At 32.2% G+C, this 18,947-nt stretch overlaps 1 protein-coding gene across 3 annotated transcripts in view; it reads right to left on the reverse strand.

Moving 5' to 3' along the window:
- Positions 1 to 18,947, reverse strand: part of LOC131846968 (netrin receptor UNC5C-like) — a 152,648-nt gene that overhangs the window by 40,661 nt on the left and 93,040 nt on the right. For all 3 annotated transcript variants that reach the window (XM_059196388.1, XM_059196389.1, XM_059196387.1), the window contains exons 2-3: positions 16,019 to 16,113; positions 9,041 to 9,607 (exon numbers count right to left, since the gene is read on the reverse strand). In XM_059196388.1, the coding sequence (XP_059052371.1) occupies positions 9,041 to 9,607; positions 16,019 to 16,091 (640 nt within the window). In that variant the 5' untranslated portion in view covers positions 16,092 to 16,113. The remainder of the gene's footprint in view (positions 1 to 9,040; positions 9,608 to 16,018; positions 16,114 to 18,947) is intronic.

Raw genomic sequence — 18,947 nt, forward strand, 5'->3', positions numbered from 1 at the left:
TAATATCGTGGGCCATATCACGTTTATATAATGTGTACTTTATATAGCATACGAGATACGGTAAAAATTTTTTAGTGATTTTTAAAACGGTTAGGGTAACTGATGGCCATCGAAATATCGGGAGCACTTACATATATAATTATTTTAATATCATTGTCAAAATAGCGTTTATATATTTACCATATATTTTACTTTTTAGTGATTTTTAAAATTTTTTAATATCGGAAGCACTTGTATATTTTTTTAATATCGTTGTCCATATCACGTTTATATAATGTGTACACTTTATATAGCATACGACATACGGTAAAAATGCTTTTTAGTGATTTTTTGAAATATCAATATCGGGAGCACTTATATATATATAATTAAAATCATTATTTATATATCCATATATAGTATTAATATTGATTTTTAAAACGGCTAGGGTGATGGCCATCAAACATATATATATAATTCATTTATATAATGTGTATACCATATATAGTATACGACATGGGGCAAAATCCTTTTTAGTGATTTTTAAAATGGCTAGGGTAACTGATGACCATCGAAATATCGAGAGCACTTATACAATTGATTAAAATCATTAAATATCCCATTAATATTATGTATACAAAATTTATATAATTCAGGAAGTACGGTAAAAATGTTTTTTAGGAATTTTTAAAACAGCTAGGGTAACTGATGGCCGTAAATGATAAGTGCTAGGTAGAGTGGAGTTCGCGGCTATAAATTACAGAGTACGTTTCATTTCCTCTACGAAATCTGTTCTTACGGCACCATAGACGTGTGAATACTGGAAGTAATAGCATCATATTAAAAGTTAGAGTGATAAATAGTAGTTGTAATGTTAAACGGATTACATAAATAAATAATACTTAACTTTGTATTTTTATTAACATTTTCTAAAATAAATGTATCCCAAGTTACTGCTTATAATATTAGCTTGGACGGGGGATCGAAATTACAACGGCCTGAGCTTGAGCTGAGGTTTGACCCCTAGCCTTACGGTGCCCTCAGACTAAAGTCGTACCCGTCAGGCGGCAGAAGGCCAGCTGGCCAAAAACAAACCAAACAAACAGTTCAATTAAAAAAAATGGCATATACAACGCAACAAACTGAAATACATCTTACAAAGCAAGCATCGTTACGTCAGAAATACAATTCATTCATAATTTAAGAGCTGTGCTCTTGTCGGTGGAGCTCCCACTACCTTCCACGATCTTCTATATGTTTTAGCTGTTGATACGACACGACTCCAACTTTTTCTTTAACTTGCTTGATATAGCTGTATCTTGGTTTTCCCCTTCTTCTCTTTCCATCTATTTTCCTTCAATAATGTTATTAATTAGTTCGTCGTGTCGTATCAAGTGCGCCAACATTTTTCCCCGCCTATTCTCAATAATATCCATGATTTGTCGATTTTCCTTAACCCTTTCAAGCACTTCTTCATTCCTTATTTTATCAGAAATACAATGTAAAAGATTTAATGTCTCTTCCTGCATTTTTAGGGATGTAACACAAAAATGTATAGTTCGAGCTCCGAGTACACTATACAGATTTGTTGGCAGTTAACATTGAATTATACGTAGCGCCGATGCCAGAATTTTTGCATGCGCTATATATCTTCTCTTGAGATATGTTACGGATAATTTACTATTATTTGTTAGCGTCACACTCGTATATTACTGTGAAATAGAAAGTATTATATATTCCGTAATATCACATACATGCCTAGAGGAAACTTTGTACATAGTTGTATGCAGTGATTTATTTGCATACTGTTTTCAGGCATGTAGAATAATGTATGGTAATAAAATCGTTGGGTAGTTTCTGTTACATGCAGGAGTTGCAAGTAATAAAACATTATTTTCAACACTTACATGAGCTTTATCATTACATAGTATAAAACAAAGTCGCTGTCGCTGTTTGTCTGTCCTCATGTATGCTTAAATCTTTAAAACTACGCAAAGGATTTTGAAACGGTTTTTATTAATAGATAGAGTGATTCAAGAGGAAGGTTTATATATATAATACATGTACATCCGTGCGAAGCCGGGGCGAGTAGCCAGTTTTAATTATTCAGTAATATAAATTTATATATTACAACTATCTGGAGTAATAAAGAGTATACATTTATTCAAAAAATATATATTTTTTAAATAAAAGTAGCTTAAGTTACTGCTTGTAACATTAGCTTTCTGCGAGTGAAAATGTCTATCTCGAATGTCCTACCAAAATCTAGTCTAGCCGTTTCAGAGATTTATAAGAACAGACAGACAGGTGAGGTCACCCTCCACTCGTTCCCAGAAAATATAGTGATCAATTTACAATTTTAATTTTTATGTTATGTTCTTCCACTGCCACAGTATACTATACATATAAAAGAACTAGCAAGAAACTCAACTTAATTCCTATTATTAAGACAGTTACAGTTCTTAAGACATGTACCATGCACTCGTCATTCAAGTAATCGTTTAGTGAGTAATAAATAGCTTTTGCTCAGTAAATATAATTTAACAGATGTTTTGAATTTATTTAAATAATAACAAACTAATACTAATAATAATAAAAACTATATTTATATTTAGCTAGTGGACCTGAAGTCAGAATAAGAACATGAAAACACAAGATGCCACCTCCAAAACAGTAAATATTCAAGCAAAGACTTACTACTGACACTTTTACGCGCACTTACGATTCTGTATGTATTATCGTTAATAGCAACATAGAATAGATGCCACTTGAGTGTATATTTAAAGCTCTCCAAGTACAATTAAAACTGTCAGGATGGAAATTTAGGGCGTCGTATTACACACGGCTGGTTCTCGCAATTAGCGAGCAGAGGATCTCTCCTCTTATGTATATATTTAGACAGTTATGTGTTGAGTTCACTAGAAGACGGTGTGGAGTTCGAGAAATGTTTTTCTAGAAATTAATTATGGTGTTGGTATGTTAGATGTTTCATTCAAAAAGATTGTCAGTACTATCAGAGTAGTCATTACATGGTATAAAACAAAGTCGCTGGCGCTGACTGTCCGTTCCTATGTGTGCTTAAATCTTTAAAACTACGCAATGGATTTTGTAGCGGATTTTTTAATATATTGAGTGATTCAAGAGGAAGGTTTATATGTATAATACATGTGTTTAGTATAAAATACTAGTAAAATAAACTTACACTTAAACAACATACAAAATGTATGTGGAATATAGAAATAAAGTCAAAACAACATTGAATAAATGTGTTAATCTTTAAAATCAAAACAAAACCTACTTACGGGTTAATATTGACCTCGGTGGTCTAGCGGTTTAACACACCGCTTTACATCCGACCGCAGGTTCGATTGCATCGCACGGTGCAAACACTTTCAGTCTCGATGTTATCTATATATATTATGTATGTATGTACAAAAAAAATGTATCTATGTATTTATATCAGTTATCTAGTGAGTAGCCATAACACAAGCTCTTCTTAACTTGGGACTAGATGACGTGTGAATTGTCCACGACCTTTTGTTATTGTTACCATAAAAGTATTTTAATACTCTAATATAATAAAGATGTTGCATACCCAGTAGAGCGAATACAAGCCTTCAAAATGCCGTGTAATAAAGCGAGCACTATTATTATTATGTTACATATCTATAACTATTTTTTAAAAACAATGAATCATAATAAAAATACTAATGTATATTTATTTCGATTCTGAGTATCAAAATAAAGACAGAAAAAACATAATAAAATTTAATATCCAACTCGTTAACTAAAAGTAACTTACCTTAGCAGACACAAGTGTCTATGGTACACTTAAACAGACTAGTCCGATAATAAAACTTTATTGAGGGTACCAATTTGATACGATCAATACAGTACACGGAGCAATCGGCCGTTGTCTAACAAAGGTAGTTCCAGCCATGTTAATTACGTAACGATTTCATGTCAATATCCAAGTAAAGATAACAACCGTTATGGGAGTTGCATTCTCTGATATCTACCGCTCTTATCATAGCAGTAAAGTATTCAGTGACTTCACGCTTGCAGAGGATAGGATCTCTGAAAGCGTATTTGTTAACTGTTAAAGAGATTTACAGTACTAAGAACAAGACTGTGAATTAGACAAAGAGCGTCTGCCTGGTGATTGATATGGTAAGAACAGTAAGATAAAGTTACCGAATTAAAGCGGCAGTAGCTTGTTATAAATAATTTAATAAAGAAGCTAGCTGTGCCGACTAACGTTGTTTTGCATAAAATAAAAAAAAAAAATTAGGGGTGGACTACCTCTAGCATTTAGGGGGATGAAAAATAGATATTGGCCGATTCTCAGACCTACTTAATACGCTCACAAAATTTCATGAGAATCGGTCAAGCCGTTTCGGAGGAGTATGGGAACGAAAACTGTGACACGAGAATTTTATATATAAGATTAAAGAATCTATTTATACCCATAAAAATATTAATAATAACATGTTTGGATCGTCAGCAACTATATAAGTTTATAAAAACTGCGTTGCATCTATTTGCGCCCGTCTCCAGAACTAGATATACATTTAAACAAAAATTAATAAGTATATGTTTAAAAGAATCTGTTAATTTTAATACATATAACTTATCTGAGTATAAGTAAAAGAAAACAATTTTCAATTTGGTCAACTTATGTTGTAAAGCATGCAGATGATGTCTAGGAGATTTTTATGGAAGAATATTCTAGAACGATAATTATGATTTATAAAAGATAGTGAATTTATGTGAGATATGAATGTATGTGTGTGTGCAAGTTGTGTTCCGGTTTGAAGGTATATGGTTAGATATGGCAGTAAATTACGGGTTATGGAGACATAATAACTTAGTTCTAATGACAACGCATGAGGGGTTCCACGGGCGTCACATGATGCTTTGATTACATATTGTCCTTCATCTGTATAAGCAACCGATATCACTTTCCATTATGTAGGCCGTAGTTTTGTTTGCCATTTTACTACACAAAAAGACTTGGGAAGAATTCACGTCCTCTCATGTCTAAAAGCCATAAAGAAGCTAATAAGGAGCAATTTATTTATTTGTGTACTATCTTATTAATATTATAAACGCGGAAATTTGTGAGTCTTTAGATGTATGGACGGAAGGATGTTACGCTTTCATGCAAAAATGATATAGAAATGGATTTTAATGATACTTTACAATAATATAGCTTATACATTAGAATATCACATAGGCTGATGAAACCGAAGTGCACAGCTAGTATACTACAAGAAATTAATTTAAATATTTAACAACAACCAATAATGTAATATAAGCTCTGCAGTAAAGTAATAAGAAATACAATGTGTTATAACAAAACGTTCCTGTCGAGGATGTAGATAATGAATATGACAGAACAGAGGGGAAAAAGACATAACGTTGAAAAAGAAAATCACTAAATAGTAACTGTTTTAAATCCAGGACCTTACAACTGAAATTTGTTTTTTATTTCATTTTGTATTAATATTATTTAAAATTGAATTAATTTATACGCTTAAACTTACAAACCCCATAATAATATATATCAAGTAGTAAAACTTCTTTAGAGAGAGATTTTGTTCTCTTTTTCACTTTGTATCAATATCATTCAAATGTGTAATAAACATTTATACCCTTAGACTTATAAATCTCATTTAGACGAACTCATACCTTGAAGGAAGAAGGAATCTACTTCCTAAGAATAAAAAATTTGGGAACTCCAAGCTACCATAATGTATTCTAACGTGCTCACACCTTGTTTGTATTTATAGCTTTCTACGTCCAACTAACGATCACTTTGGTGGAAGCCGGGCCTTACTTCTAATAGGCTACGTTGCGCAACCCACATAAATCTGAAGAACGGACCAACCGACATTTATTTAATATGCACAGAAGATTTACCTCTGGCGAGCATTGAATTTAATCGAGCCCAGCTGCTGTAATGGAGTTTATGAACAATAATATAAATGGTTCATGCGTCTTGAGGATTTGGTGGACACGGTTTCCGTTTTGGAAGGCTAAAATACTGTGTGATGAATTGTTTCTTTTATTGTTTGGATAATCGTTTATAGTACTATTGGAAGGCTACAAGGAAATATTTTAGTTACAATTTGATTTGTCTTAATTATGGAAGTGTACGGAACTGCTTTGATATTAAGGGCGATCAAGGACAAGAGCAAAAAGACCACCGGACAAATTATTCCATTGTTAATAATCCAAACCCGCGGAAGGACTTATGGAGCGGCTGAAGGCCGCCTGACGGATTCGACTTTAGTCTGAGGGCACCGATACCGGTTCGAACCTCGGCTCAGGCCATCAATATCGATGCCCGTTTGAATTGGACGGGAGATCAATCGGAGGGGTTCACAGATGTGTGCACTAATAGATTATCATCCATTAAAAATGATCTACGACCTGAAGAAACTAATTCCTAGGCAAAGTTTAAGAATCGTTCTCCTGATGGTAATCTCAAAGAAACATTGAATGCACGCAAAGAAACAACCAACCAAACTGGGTTAATCTAAATCGGTCTACGGAAACAGACGAATTATGAGTTTCGATGAAATGTAACGTGCCAAAGACCGGATATAAAGTTTTCAAGCTTTTTATATTATAAACGAAGACATTGACGTGTTTATTGCCGATTTTTGTGTCACTAAACATTTATTTTTATGTTCTCTTATTTTGGTGTCTATTTCTTGTTACTTTACCACAGTCTATGGAATAGTTATAGAGGTGATTTTTAAAATATTATTTTTTCTTACAATTATTATTCCAGATCGATTGTCATGTACATATGCATGTGGTTTACTTTTATTACTAAAACGATTTGGATATTCTCTATCAATTAAAAAATGTATGGATCTGTGGGTTGAACTAAAAATGAACCTATGGGTGAACTCTATGGTGTGAATAATGCTGAGTTATCAATTTGACTTTTATTAGTATGTCTTTTGTATTACTTTACTTCAATAAGAATAAATATTTTCTTGATATAATAAAGTAAATAAAGTAAATTGTATTCTTAAGTTTTTTTTTATAACTCAAGGAAGTTTACTCAATGCCATAAAGTCCCAAGCTATGTAGAGTTTATTATACTAGTAATACTTCATTACATATTTCTGTAAACACACACATAATTTTCATAGACGACACCCAGATCGCTAAAAACGACCATACTACATGAATATACAAGTTTGCACCATGCAGGAATCAAACCCGCGACTATCGGAACTAAAGCGGTCTGCTAAACCGCTAGAACACCGAGGCTGACGAATTTAATCTTCAATAAATTATTGAAATAAACTGAATTAGTGTATTATAAAATGAATTCCATTGATATCAAATTTAATCAAATGCTGGATTTATTGTGACATATCAAAGATATTGTTGTCCATATATTTCACGATATTATATAAGAATACGAAAAATGTCGACAGCCGTATAAGAATTCGGCTTTCTTCAGATCCTTTTTCCTTTTATTAGCGATAAGAGTATAATAAAGCAGTTATACGTATTATGACAATTTCTAATGTAATTTCATTATATGATGTAACGTAATATCCATTTAAATATTAAGTTATGTTATGTCATGTATATATTGAATTAGTATAAAATATTATATTAACATGCATTGATTTCATAGCAACAATTAGAAATGTTTATATAGATATAATAATAATAATCTCAGGACAATTCACACAGCGCCATCTACACCCAAGTTAAGCTAGCTGAAGCTTGTGTTATGTGTACTAGATAACTGATACAAATACGTAGATCTAGACCCAAGTTACAAATACATAGATAATTTATTGTTCGTAAATATATACATAGAAAACATATTATACATAGAAAACATCCAGACCGATACAAACAATCATACTTATGAATTTAATGTTTGTGCCGAGCGAGGAATCTAACCCGCGACCATCGGATGTAAAGCGGTGTGCTAGACTACCGAGGTCGTCGAATGTTTATTCAGCATAACATTAAATACTATTTTTAATGTTATATAATGTCAGACAATTCACAACTATTTTTAATGTTTTAACATTATCAACAAACATAAATTACTCTCCAATTTTAACTATTTTATTATCATTACTTAGTATAAAATAAAGTCGCTGTCGCTGTTTGTCCCTATCTATTGCTTAAATCTTTAAAACTACGCAACGGATTTTGAAGCGGTTTTCTTTAATAGATAGAGTGATTCTAGAGGAAGGTTTATATATATAATACACCCGTGCGACGCCACGTCTTGTAGCCAATGTCATATATTTAAAACAAATTCACGCTCATAATTTTTTTAAGTTATTATAACACATACTGATGAGTTATAATAACTTAAAAAAAAATTAAATAAATATTTATTTAAAAAAATATCGACTTTATTAATGGAATAAAAATAGTTTACGTTTGAATTAACATTAAAATAGTTGAGAATTGTCAATGTTCAATTAATAGTAAAACCTTATTTTTTTTCTAGTATCTTTAGGCTTATTGTAATATTTTATTATTAATACATTACAACCAAAATATATAAATATAGAGTTGGTAGACGAGCGCGCTCGTACTTCTCCTAAGAAATATTATAATTTAGCTTTTTAAAGATTCTGAATGTGTATGTACATGTTCATCTTCTGATCCTGTAATGTCATTGTGATCAGCAGAATAAGATACAGCATCGAAGCAAGCAAAGGTATTAGACTTTTTCCAAACCTTACCCTTTTCCCCTTAATTAGTATTTTCCCAAACAACAAAAGCCAACATAGCTGAAAGACACTATATTGAAAATTGAATATTTGTACATGTATTATATATATAAAACTTCCTCTTAAATCACTCTATCTACTAAAAAACCGCTTCAAAATCCGTTGCGTAGTTTTAAAGATTTAAGCATACATAGGGACGGAGAGACAGCGACAGCGACTTTGTTTTATACTATGTAATGATATATATATAAACAACTTGATACTTATTAAGGATTTGGTTGATTAAATAACAACTTTACATGTTAGATGTAAAAAATGTCAGAACTTACATGCCAATTCAAGAACCGCAGGTTGACTTCTAATGTTTCCTCTGCTACTCCACGCAAAACATGTGCATGTGAATCTATCACCAAAATAATCCTCTAATTGATCTCTAGTCACATTGTATTCTGCCTCCACAATCCTAACACCACTCTGCGGATCTACAAACTCAAACTGCGTACTAGCATCTGATTTCATATCATTACATTTGAAATAAACCTGCAAAGCATTAGCAGCTCGGCATCTTAGAGTAGTCGGTTTATTTCTAACTACAAAACCATGCTGAGGTTCCTGTAGGAACATTGGAAGATCATCAGTAGAGCTTTGTAACAAATGATCGCCGGATAAAGACGGCAATTCATCTGTATCTTCTCTATTATCATGATCATCTTCTTTGTGAGATTCGTGATCATAATCTTCCTCTAAATAGTCTCTGTGATGTGGTGGTGGTCGGTTTTTTTCGGAATTGTAGGGATCTAGTGCTTCCACTCCCGCAGGATGAGCATATTCAGGTCGCAGAGGTATTGGCGGTGTGGGAACTACCGTTGTGTGGTCAGGTTCTGTTGTATTTGTTTCTGTAACAAAAGGAAATAATTAACTTCAGTAATAATACATAAATTTACTAGCTATGACCGCGGTTTCATCCTCGTTAAATTTTAATAAAAAATATAACTTATATGTTATTCTGATACATAAGCTATATTACAGTAAAGTTTCATGAAAATCCGTTCAGTAGTTTTTGCGTGAAAGAGTAACAAACATCCACGCTCATAAACTTTCGCATTTATAATATTATCAAGATTAAGATGTAATATTATATCTATATGTCTGTATGGGTAGATATAAGTAAGTATAAGTTCAGCTCTTTGCTCATTTGAAGTGAAATAAAGCTAGGTCTATTCGCTAATATGACTTATTGTCATATTTTAAGTATATTCAATCTTTATAGTATAAAGCATACTTATTATATAAATGAAAATGTATGTAGGTATGTGTATGAAAAGTCATAACTGTTCCTATAACAAGTACGTAATTATATTTATAAATATAAATATATAAATATAAGCTTAAGCATAAATATTTGCATACGTAACTAAGACGTTAGAAATAATAGATATCCCGAGAACAGTATTTATGAGGCGGTAAAATGTACTAATGTCGCCAATTTTAGTTCCTGCATGTTTGCAAAATCTGACATTAAACGAAACACAATTAATAGTGTTGATATAAATACTATCAAAGAGTATAAAGTTAAGTTATATGATGTCATTACAAACAAACTGCAACTGTCATATTAACACGACCCTCCGTATCTCGTCATCGATTTCTCTCAAGCCCGCACCTGGTTTGACGCCTCAGTCGCGCCTATTTACACGCAAAACATAGATATTTAGATACTGTACACCCTACTTTACGATTTCGGGCATCTCCAAACCAAATTTATCTCACCATCAAAGAGATAAAGTTGAAATTTATACAGCAACAAAATTTAAATATCCCTTTCAGAATTTCGCTCAGAAATTGCTATCGCCACATCAGTGTATGTTACACTTTCAACAGTGTTGACAGTAATACTGAGACTATTATTTGAAGACTATACGAAAATAAACCACAACTTGCGCGAACTGAGGATAACTTAATTAGTTTCACTTCCGTTCGGCTTATTTCTATTTCCGTTTTCGTGGGGTCGAACGCTATTTCCTACTGGGATCTATTTTTCCTTAATAGGATTTGTTTCGGGGGTCGTTTTTCCCTGCTCGTCGCGGTGCTTAGCGACCGCCATATTAAAATCATTAAAATTCCAATTTGCCTTGAAGACTCTCAGGTGTTACTGACCTATATTTTTGGAACGGAGGTCTGTAATTCGTGTTCTTAATGGTAGAGTTTTTATGATACATTTATAAAAAGATTTCCAGCTCTTTTGTACTTATAATACCAAACATTTTTCTTATAAACAGAATTATAAATATTAATTAAATATATAATCTCAGCATTTTTATTGAAGAGGATAATGACTTGAATTGTAATGATAGCATTTAATGTGATAAAATAGAAATATTTCACACTAATCTTAAACTTAATGACAGATTTGAAGTTAACAGACATGAGAAACGAAAAGAAACAAGTGATGATTACTTAATTACGTGGCGATCGATAATGTCGAATCTAACTTCGTGTCACATACTCATTTATTCTGACGGAGGTGAGGTCAATTATACATTCTGTTGGGCGTCCGAAGCTTAGCAAGCATTTCATTATAGCCTGTTTATCCCATGTCCGCCTCTTATTACCGTTGGATTGGGTAACACTTCATTGCTTCGTCAAATTTAATTGGTTTTTAGCACTCCGATTTGATTAATAACTGGTTTGTTGCTTTCGTAATATTCAAAGCTTCTTGACGATAATTTCAAATAAGATTTATCTGAATTTTAATTAACATTTATTTCTTAGTTGTCTCCATCTGTCGTATCACGTCCGTATTTCAAATTAATGCTTTTGTATTGTAGGTTATCTTTTATATTTAGTTAAGTGTTCACGCTTCTTGAAACTGTTATCTCGCAAGTAACGAAATTATATTTATTGGTACAAGAAGCACAACTATAACGAATGCACATCACAAACTCATTGTATATTATAAATACATGTGTGTCGAATAAGACGGTCTACAGAATGTTTACGGTATCAATCAATGTTGGTACATCTTCACTTTCATCTTGTTAACTCTTTGAATACTGACTCTGACCTTAAAGCCATAATTCAATATCAACATTCGTTTAACACATCATTAAGTTGTCGGATTCCCGTCGTACGATTCTAATACCAGAAAATAATAGATGGTGTTCTCTTAGTTTTAAAATACAGCCCTATACAAAATGGACACGCGCCAAAGAAATCACAAAATAAATGTAAATGGAGAAATGCCTTATCGCCACGACACGAAGTGAAATATGTATAGACTGATGAATGTTCGAATTCTCCGTGAGACTACTAACGAGATCTAAAAACAAACTGAGCGCCCATCGAATTGGCGTCATCCCGTCATTAACAGTTGGAAAGAGACCGCCTCCTGTCATTTTGTTTGGTATTCGAATAATTAAGGTTTAGATCGATGCTATTCTAGATAGAGAAGGACTTTATTGATGAGCTATGCTTAATCAACGTCCGGAACGAATTCTTGTTGCGTCAATGTATTTAAATCGAGGACATCGCTCGTTTTACATTAAAATTATTACTATAATGGCTTTAATCTATAGTACACATTCATAATCGTTAAAATATATGGAACCATTGTAAAGGTTAAGCTATATTTAAATAAACTACTTTGAACTAGTGATCTTGAAATGAACAATAAAGAAAAAACAGTTCTATCTGTGGAGACCACGCGTTGAGTAATAGTGTCTATTAAAATTAAATAAGAGGCTCACACATTTTATCACTAAAACATAACACATGTGCCCAATAACATCAACTAAGTGGCTCTCGAACCGAAAACAGAACGTATAAAACTCTCCAATCTTCTAATGGCGCAGAGATATCGTACATTAAACCCGTCTGTTTTTTTTTGAGTGCGCGATAAACCTTCATAAGTTTATAAGAGTATTGTATAAATAAATCAGTAGAGAACAGAATACGTGAGTCCTGATAAATCTGTTCGAAGAAGGCGTAATAAAACATTCAACCGTTGCATTCGCATCCGTTGAGTCGAAAACGCCTCCCGCTCTTGATGCAGTTTTACTCGTAAATGCACTTAACGCTAAGAGAGACATAAAAAGATGCACTCGATCTAGTTAATGGAGACGTGGGCGGGGTTCTGAAATATTACCGAACGCAAATCAAAATGGGACATGTGTGCTGTCACATATTTTTTCTGCCCTGTAGGTCATACAGATGTTGTTGAAAATATAACATGAATAAAACTGATATGAAAACTGGTTATGTGTAGTATGGAATTTGTGTATATATACTTGTGTATGTATACTAATTTTACAATTTAAAAAAATCTGTCTGTCTATGTATATATTTATTATCTTTTCACGTCTAAATGACTGAATGAATCTTAATTTTGGACATACCTATTACTTTGATATTTAATAATTTAAATAATTATGACATTCGTTGTTAATATCTGTTAAATTTATTAATTTGATATTAACTTAATTGTAACTGTAAATTATTTCTAAGAACAATGTAACCTATTTAAAGCAAATAAATAAATGAAATTTATACATGAAGGGTAATAGGTACTATTTCTATAAATGATCCGATTTTGCCAAATCTTTATTATTCGAAAAAAAAAATCATTGTATGTTAATTAATTTAAATTATTAAGACCAAGTAAAAGAAGTCCAAAAATAAAAAATAATTTTTTTAGAGCTGAATCCTATTCTAGTACTTCATAACAATCGGTCAAGCCGTTTCGGAGAAGTTTTGTTACAGACACGAGAATTTTATATATAAGAAGAAGATGTAGGAGATATAGTACTATATTTTTTACCTATTCAACAAGATCATGTTTGTAATTAGTATTTGACTATTTCTGTGCCCTCAAACAGTGGTTGCTAGTGAATAGTGATATCATTAAGTTTGTTTACCATGTTTTATTGATCAATAAAGTTTAAATAAATAAATAATATAGCTAAACACTATTAACAACTCCAATTAATCCGGGATACTCGACGGATCTACTCCGTCTAATATGTATATTAGGTATTTTCGCTATACTATAAGTATTAGACAATTTCTTTCGAATTGACAACAACAACAAAAGGTTTATCAATTCTTGTTTCAATAAAAACAATACAATGACAATGTTGTTGTTGTCAGCGTATTATTGTATTGAAACAAAAGTTAATAAATCTTTTACTATTCGGAATATATTTATTTAAGATTTCTAAATCACATTTTAAAGTAGGAATTACTCAGTACATAATTGAATTGTTTTTTAACATTATTACTTAATAATTCTTATATATTCTTTTATTGCACTTAAATACATTTTAGGTACGTTCAAATTACTCAGTACATAACTTAATTATTTCTTAACATTACTTAATAATTCTTATATATTCTTACATACATTTTAAGTACGTTTATCAGAATTCTTACTATAATTTAAACAAAGCTACAAAATACACCAAGTATTAATAGTTTCCCTTTTTCAAATACTTGAAATGACCATTATATTATTCACTTAATAAATAGAACTCAATTAAATTCGTATTTGTGCAAAAAGTTCGAGAGCATACAAGTAAAGGTGTATTGAAAACAAAATATATACAATGCGTTAGCAAGGTGCAAAAATCTCAGGACTAAAATTATCATTCAAGCGTGCTTTCAATGAATGCACCGACAAATTCTCACCGTTACTGCGAGAACCAGAAAAACTAACCACACCCACAAAAACTGATTGAATAGCCACCTTTACACTGGAACTGTAACACGATATATACAAAGAGTCGTCGAGTGCCAGTCAAGACGTTCCCAAACAAGATAATCCCTTTGTTAGTCGAGTTATAATGGCGTCTCTTGGGAGTCCTTCGCTATTATTTTCTGTTTCATTCATAGCAGCTGTGAGGTGTGCTTGAGTGCCCGTTTCCTATTTCAACGCTAATGGAACTTCGATTTTTGAATCACATAATTTTATATCCTATAATTATGTCATAATGGCTTATCCCATTTAATCTTGCGCAGGTAATAAAAACAATTAAGATCTGAGATATTTCTTCTACTAAAATATACTGTTTTAGTCTTGGTTTTTGATTCTCTGTTGATATAACGTACAATATGAGTTTGCTATGCATAGTAGCTAGATCGTTATAGAGTATCGAAAATATATTACGTACTAAAGCGGCTAAACATTAAGTTCCAATTAAGCATACGTTTTTGTGTATCAATAGCAACGATTTTTTCGTGAAATAACTATCAACTTTTTATGTCCTACACGGCACGCCGTGAGTGTAGTGATATAACGAGACTACTATGGTTATTGAAGAATATTTTAATGGGTTTGTCGTGTTCGGAAGTAGCACTTAGATCGTGACAAACAAAGTTTTTTGCCTCATCGAGTCACGTTATTGTATCGCCCTTTTTATCATCATTTTTTTTTAGTTTTTGCCTCATCGCGATTGCTTTCTGAAGCGACTCTTCGGGCAGTGACAGTTACCTTTTTTGCTGCGTACCTTCAGTTATCTGATTTGAGATTAGGTGCAAAGTCTTCAAGTGGTAAAGCGTTGTACTTTTTATCACCCTCTTAGACTTTTTTCGGCATAGATAATAAATGGCTTTTTGTAATATTCCTTTAAGATAAACGCTATGAGCTTAGTTAAGTAACTTCACAAAATTATTTTATTATTTCGTTCCTAGCAATCACAACCGAAAATGTTTATTTTATCACTGCTATCTCGTTTAAATTGTAAATGAGTTTTTCTTACGTTGCCACAGAAAATTATGAAAGACCGTAATGTTCATACGCTTGTCATGCACAGTTATAAATTATAGGATCTTTTGTAGACTTCATCTGTAATAGTTACTAACTACCATTGTAATACACCTTCATGACTGAAATCACAGATAGTAGTCAATAGGAGTGGAAGTAGTCAGAGTCATTTACAATGGTCGATGTTGTGGTGATTAAAATATATTTTTTTATATTTGACATGCTCATATGTCTCTTTATACATTTAATCCATCATCACATAGCGCTTGACTAACCACCGTCTTTCGGATTAATTCGGTTTGATATCAAGTTTTCATCACAGAGATTTAATCAAAAATACAATACAAAATTTTTGGTGTTGGCCGAATTCAAATTCAAGACTTTTCGGTATAAGTTGGAGACGTAAGCCACTACCCCACGATGTTCTCATTATTAACGAGTTTTTTTAATTAGGTATAAGTGTGACAAGCTTAGTATCGGTTTAATATACTACTTTACGTAACTTAAAAAAAAAGTAACTAAAAGGTTAAGGAAAAGAGTTTAAACTCACCATGTTTACTGTCCGCGTCGGCTGCGGCGACCACCCAAAGCAAGAGGAGCAAGACCCTCCTCCGCGCCATCATTTCACACGCGTGCACGCATCACCTAAAACAATAAGCCTATTTGAGTACGTGAAAGCTGGCTAATATTTGTTTAGTTTCGAGGGCATGCCTCGTGCAGGTGGACTGGACAATGGTTGCTGTTGGCGTAATTTGCTTTTGGAACAATATGTTTTTTGAGCGCATTCCTTTTAATATCGATTCCTGATTTATAAATTTCTACATTAGTCTTCTGGTTTTTTATCTAGAATTAGTATTTATTCAGGTTTAGACTTCGTGAGTGTTTTGTCAATTTTTTGGAATTCTTGACTAGAACTACACTTTTAGAACAGGTAAAATGGTTGGTTGGAGTGCAAGAAAAATAAACGGAAGGACAAAAAGAACCACTTCTTTAGTCATTCCATTAATTTCTATTTACTATAAAAACGAAAGTCTTTTAGTTTGTCAAACACACATAATCCTTTTCATTGCATTGTTAAAAACTAACGGATTAGTACGCAAAAACAAACTAACAAAGATCCTAAGTTTATCATTCCTTTTTTTTTATATGATATACTATAATTTCATCATTATCAGCTAATGACATAGATGGAGCATGGAGCTGTATTATATTTTGAGAAAACTCAACAACAATAATTGCACTTGCCAAACCGGGCGAATCGCTAGTTCAGCGTAAAATGACTAATTTAGAATTTCATCTAAGTAGACGTGCAATTGCGGTTTATCAACGTAATATATCATTTAAATTGAAGCTGTCTAAGGACAGAAGTAACGCCATTTTAATGTGCACTTCACTGGACAGCAGTTACAAATTCGTGCTAATTTATGGCAATCGTAAAATCCGTTGCTGCTGCGATAGTGTCGGCCAATGGACTTGAAATGGAACACTTATTAATGCGATAATGCATACGTATACAGATTTTAATTACTTCAGCGAATTCACACCCCGATTGGTGCAGACTTGTTTAATTTCATTCGCTGATCATTTCATTAATTTTTCTATATACTACGTCATATTTGTCGTGATTTGGTTTCATGTCATACACAACATTAATTTTGTTTATTTTTATATCTATTTAATTTGTTTATTATAATTTATCCTTTACTATCTGTGTCCACGGTTTGTCCGCATGAAATTTATAGCCTATGTGTTTTCTGATGTACAATCTATATTACTGTTCAGTTTCATTATAATCCATTTAGCAGTTTTTGCGTGAAACGTCCATAAATCCATCTAAACACTCTACGATTATCTGATGGTACCTATGCAATGATGACAAGGTACAAAATTCACCCTGTAATATGAAATATTTGCAAAAACAGTTCAAAACACATTTTTCAATACTCATATGTTATAATCTGACATTAAAGGTGTTTCGTGATTGCTACTTGGTTGGTATTAAACCCCATTAATTTCGTTCGAGGTTAATCTAAATAGTCATGATCCAAATGTTGTCTGAACCACGTAATGTGGATAAACTAAAGGTATATTTATTTAATCTTACGAACTGAATTTAAGAGTAGCTCATTGATACAAAGCAGAAATGGCTATTTTATAACCTTCACACGACCTCATCTATGTCAGGAACATAGTAGCTGGAGAAAGATAACATTTTCAGCCACCTTCAAACACATTGTATCAAAGTAAGTGTAAACCCTTATTGAGAAATAATATATTGTTGTGCGCAGAAGCACTAGATGTTCCGGGTTATAAATTATAGCTATCGTTGTATCTGGTGTCGATTGCACAGAAACACCTAATTTGGGTTGTTGGAATGTGGATTTATCTTTGTTATTATTTCATCTACTCTGTCTAATATCTAAGTTTCTACTATAACAACGCCGTTAGTGTTAATATATTATCGTGGAATGTTAAATTAATTGTTATTGTTTTATTTAATTTAGACGTTATTCAAATTTTATGCCTACTTATTATATGCGAGGCTTTAAAATGTAATTGATGGTTAGTATTAAGTTGCTAGTTTATTTACATATTTTCGGTTTGAGTTGTATCCAATATGCAACAGTACAGGTTTGTTGGGTCCCTTACGTTTATGGTTCTTTACGATAAATCTAAAATTTCATTACGGTGTAGTGCCTATATCCATATATGATATTAGATTTGCTGAAGAGATATGTATTTTAATGTTTATATTTTGCCAAGCATATAATTTTAAGCTCTTTAATAATAATAAACCAGAACAAGCGTCATTTAGTCCCAAGCTAAGCAGAACTAGTCAACTGCCATAAATATTTAGATACATAATATATAAAAAAAACATCCAAACCAATACAAACAATCATAATCATGAATACAATTGTTTGTACTATGCTAAGAATCGAAACCACGACCAATGGAAGTAGAGCGGTGTGCTAACCGCTAAACCTCGAGGCTGTATTTATTTCTATATATATATATATATAAAGTACGGTGATAGAGGATTAATTCTGAGAAATAAGATGTTAAATCAAATGGTACATCATTAATATACGCCCCTACCTGACGTTGTAGAACAGTTCAATTTGGAAGTGCACTTAAAAAGTTTACACTTTTTTGATTTTAATAATGCTACTTTGTAAAACAAAACCCTGATGCAACTAGATGCATTTAGAATATTAAACAGTCCATTATAAATTTCCGGTTGGAGTAATTCGTCAAATATAAGCCCATACTATTATGGTACAACCAAACATTTTAGTATGGCACGGTACCGTAACTAATTGGGTCCTTTCGGGGCGTTTTACGGAAAAAATAAATGGTCCCATTATTAACTTGGGTAAGTAGCCTTGTGGCGTGCAAGCTATAGAGATGGAATCCAAAATAATATTTGGAACGAATCGTATTTAGAACTATTACGGCAACAGATTGTCGGTTTTTGG

This window comes from Achroia grisella, unplaced genomic scaffold, assembly GCF_030625045.1.
Source record: "Achroia grisella isolate CSIRO2021 unplaced genomic scaffold, CSIRO_AGI_Agris_v1 utg515, whole genome shotgun sequence".
Lineage (NCBI taxonomy): Eukaryota > Metazoa > Arthropoda > Insecta > Lepidoptera > Pyralidae > Achroia > Achroia grisella.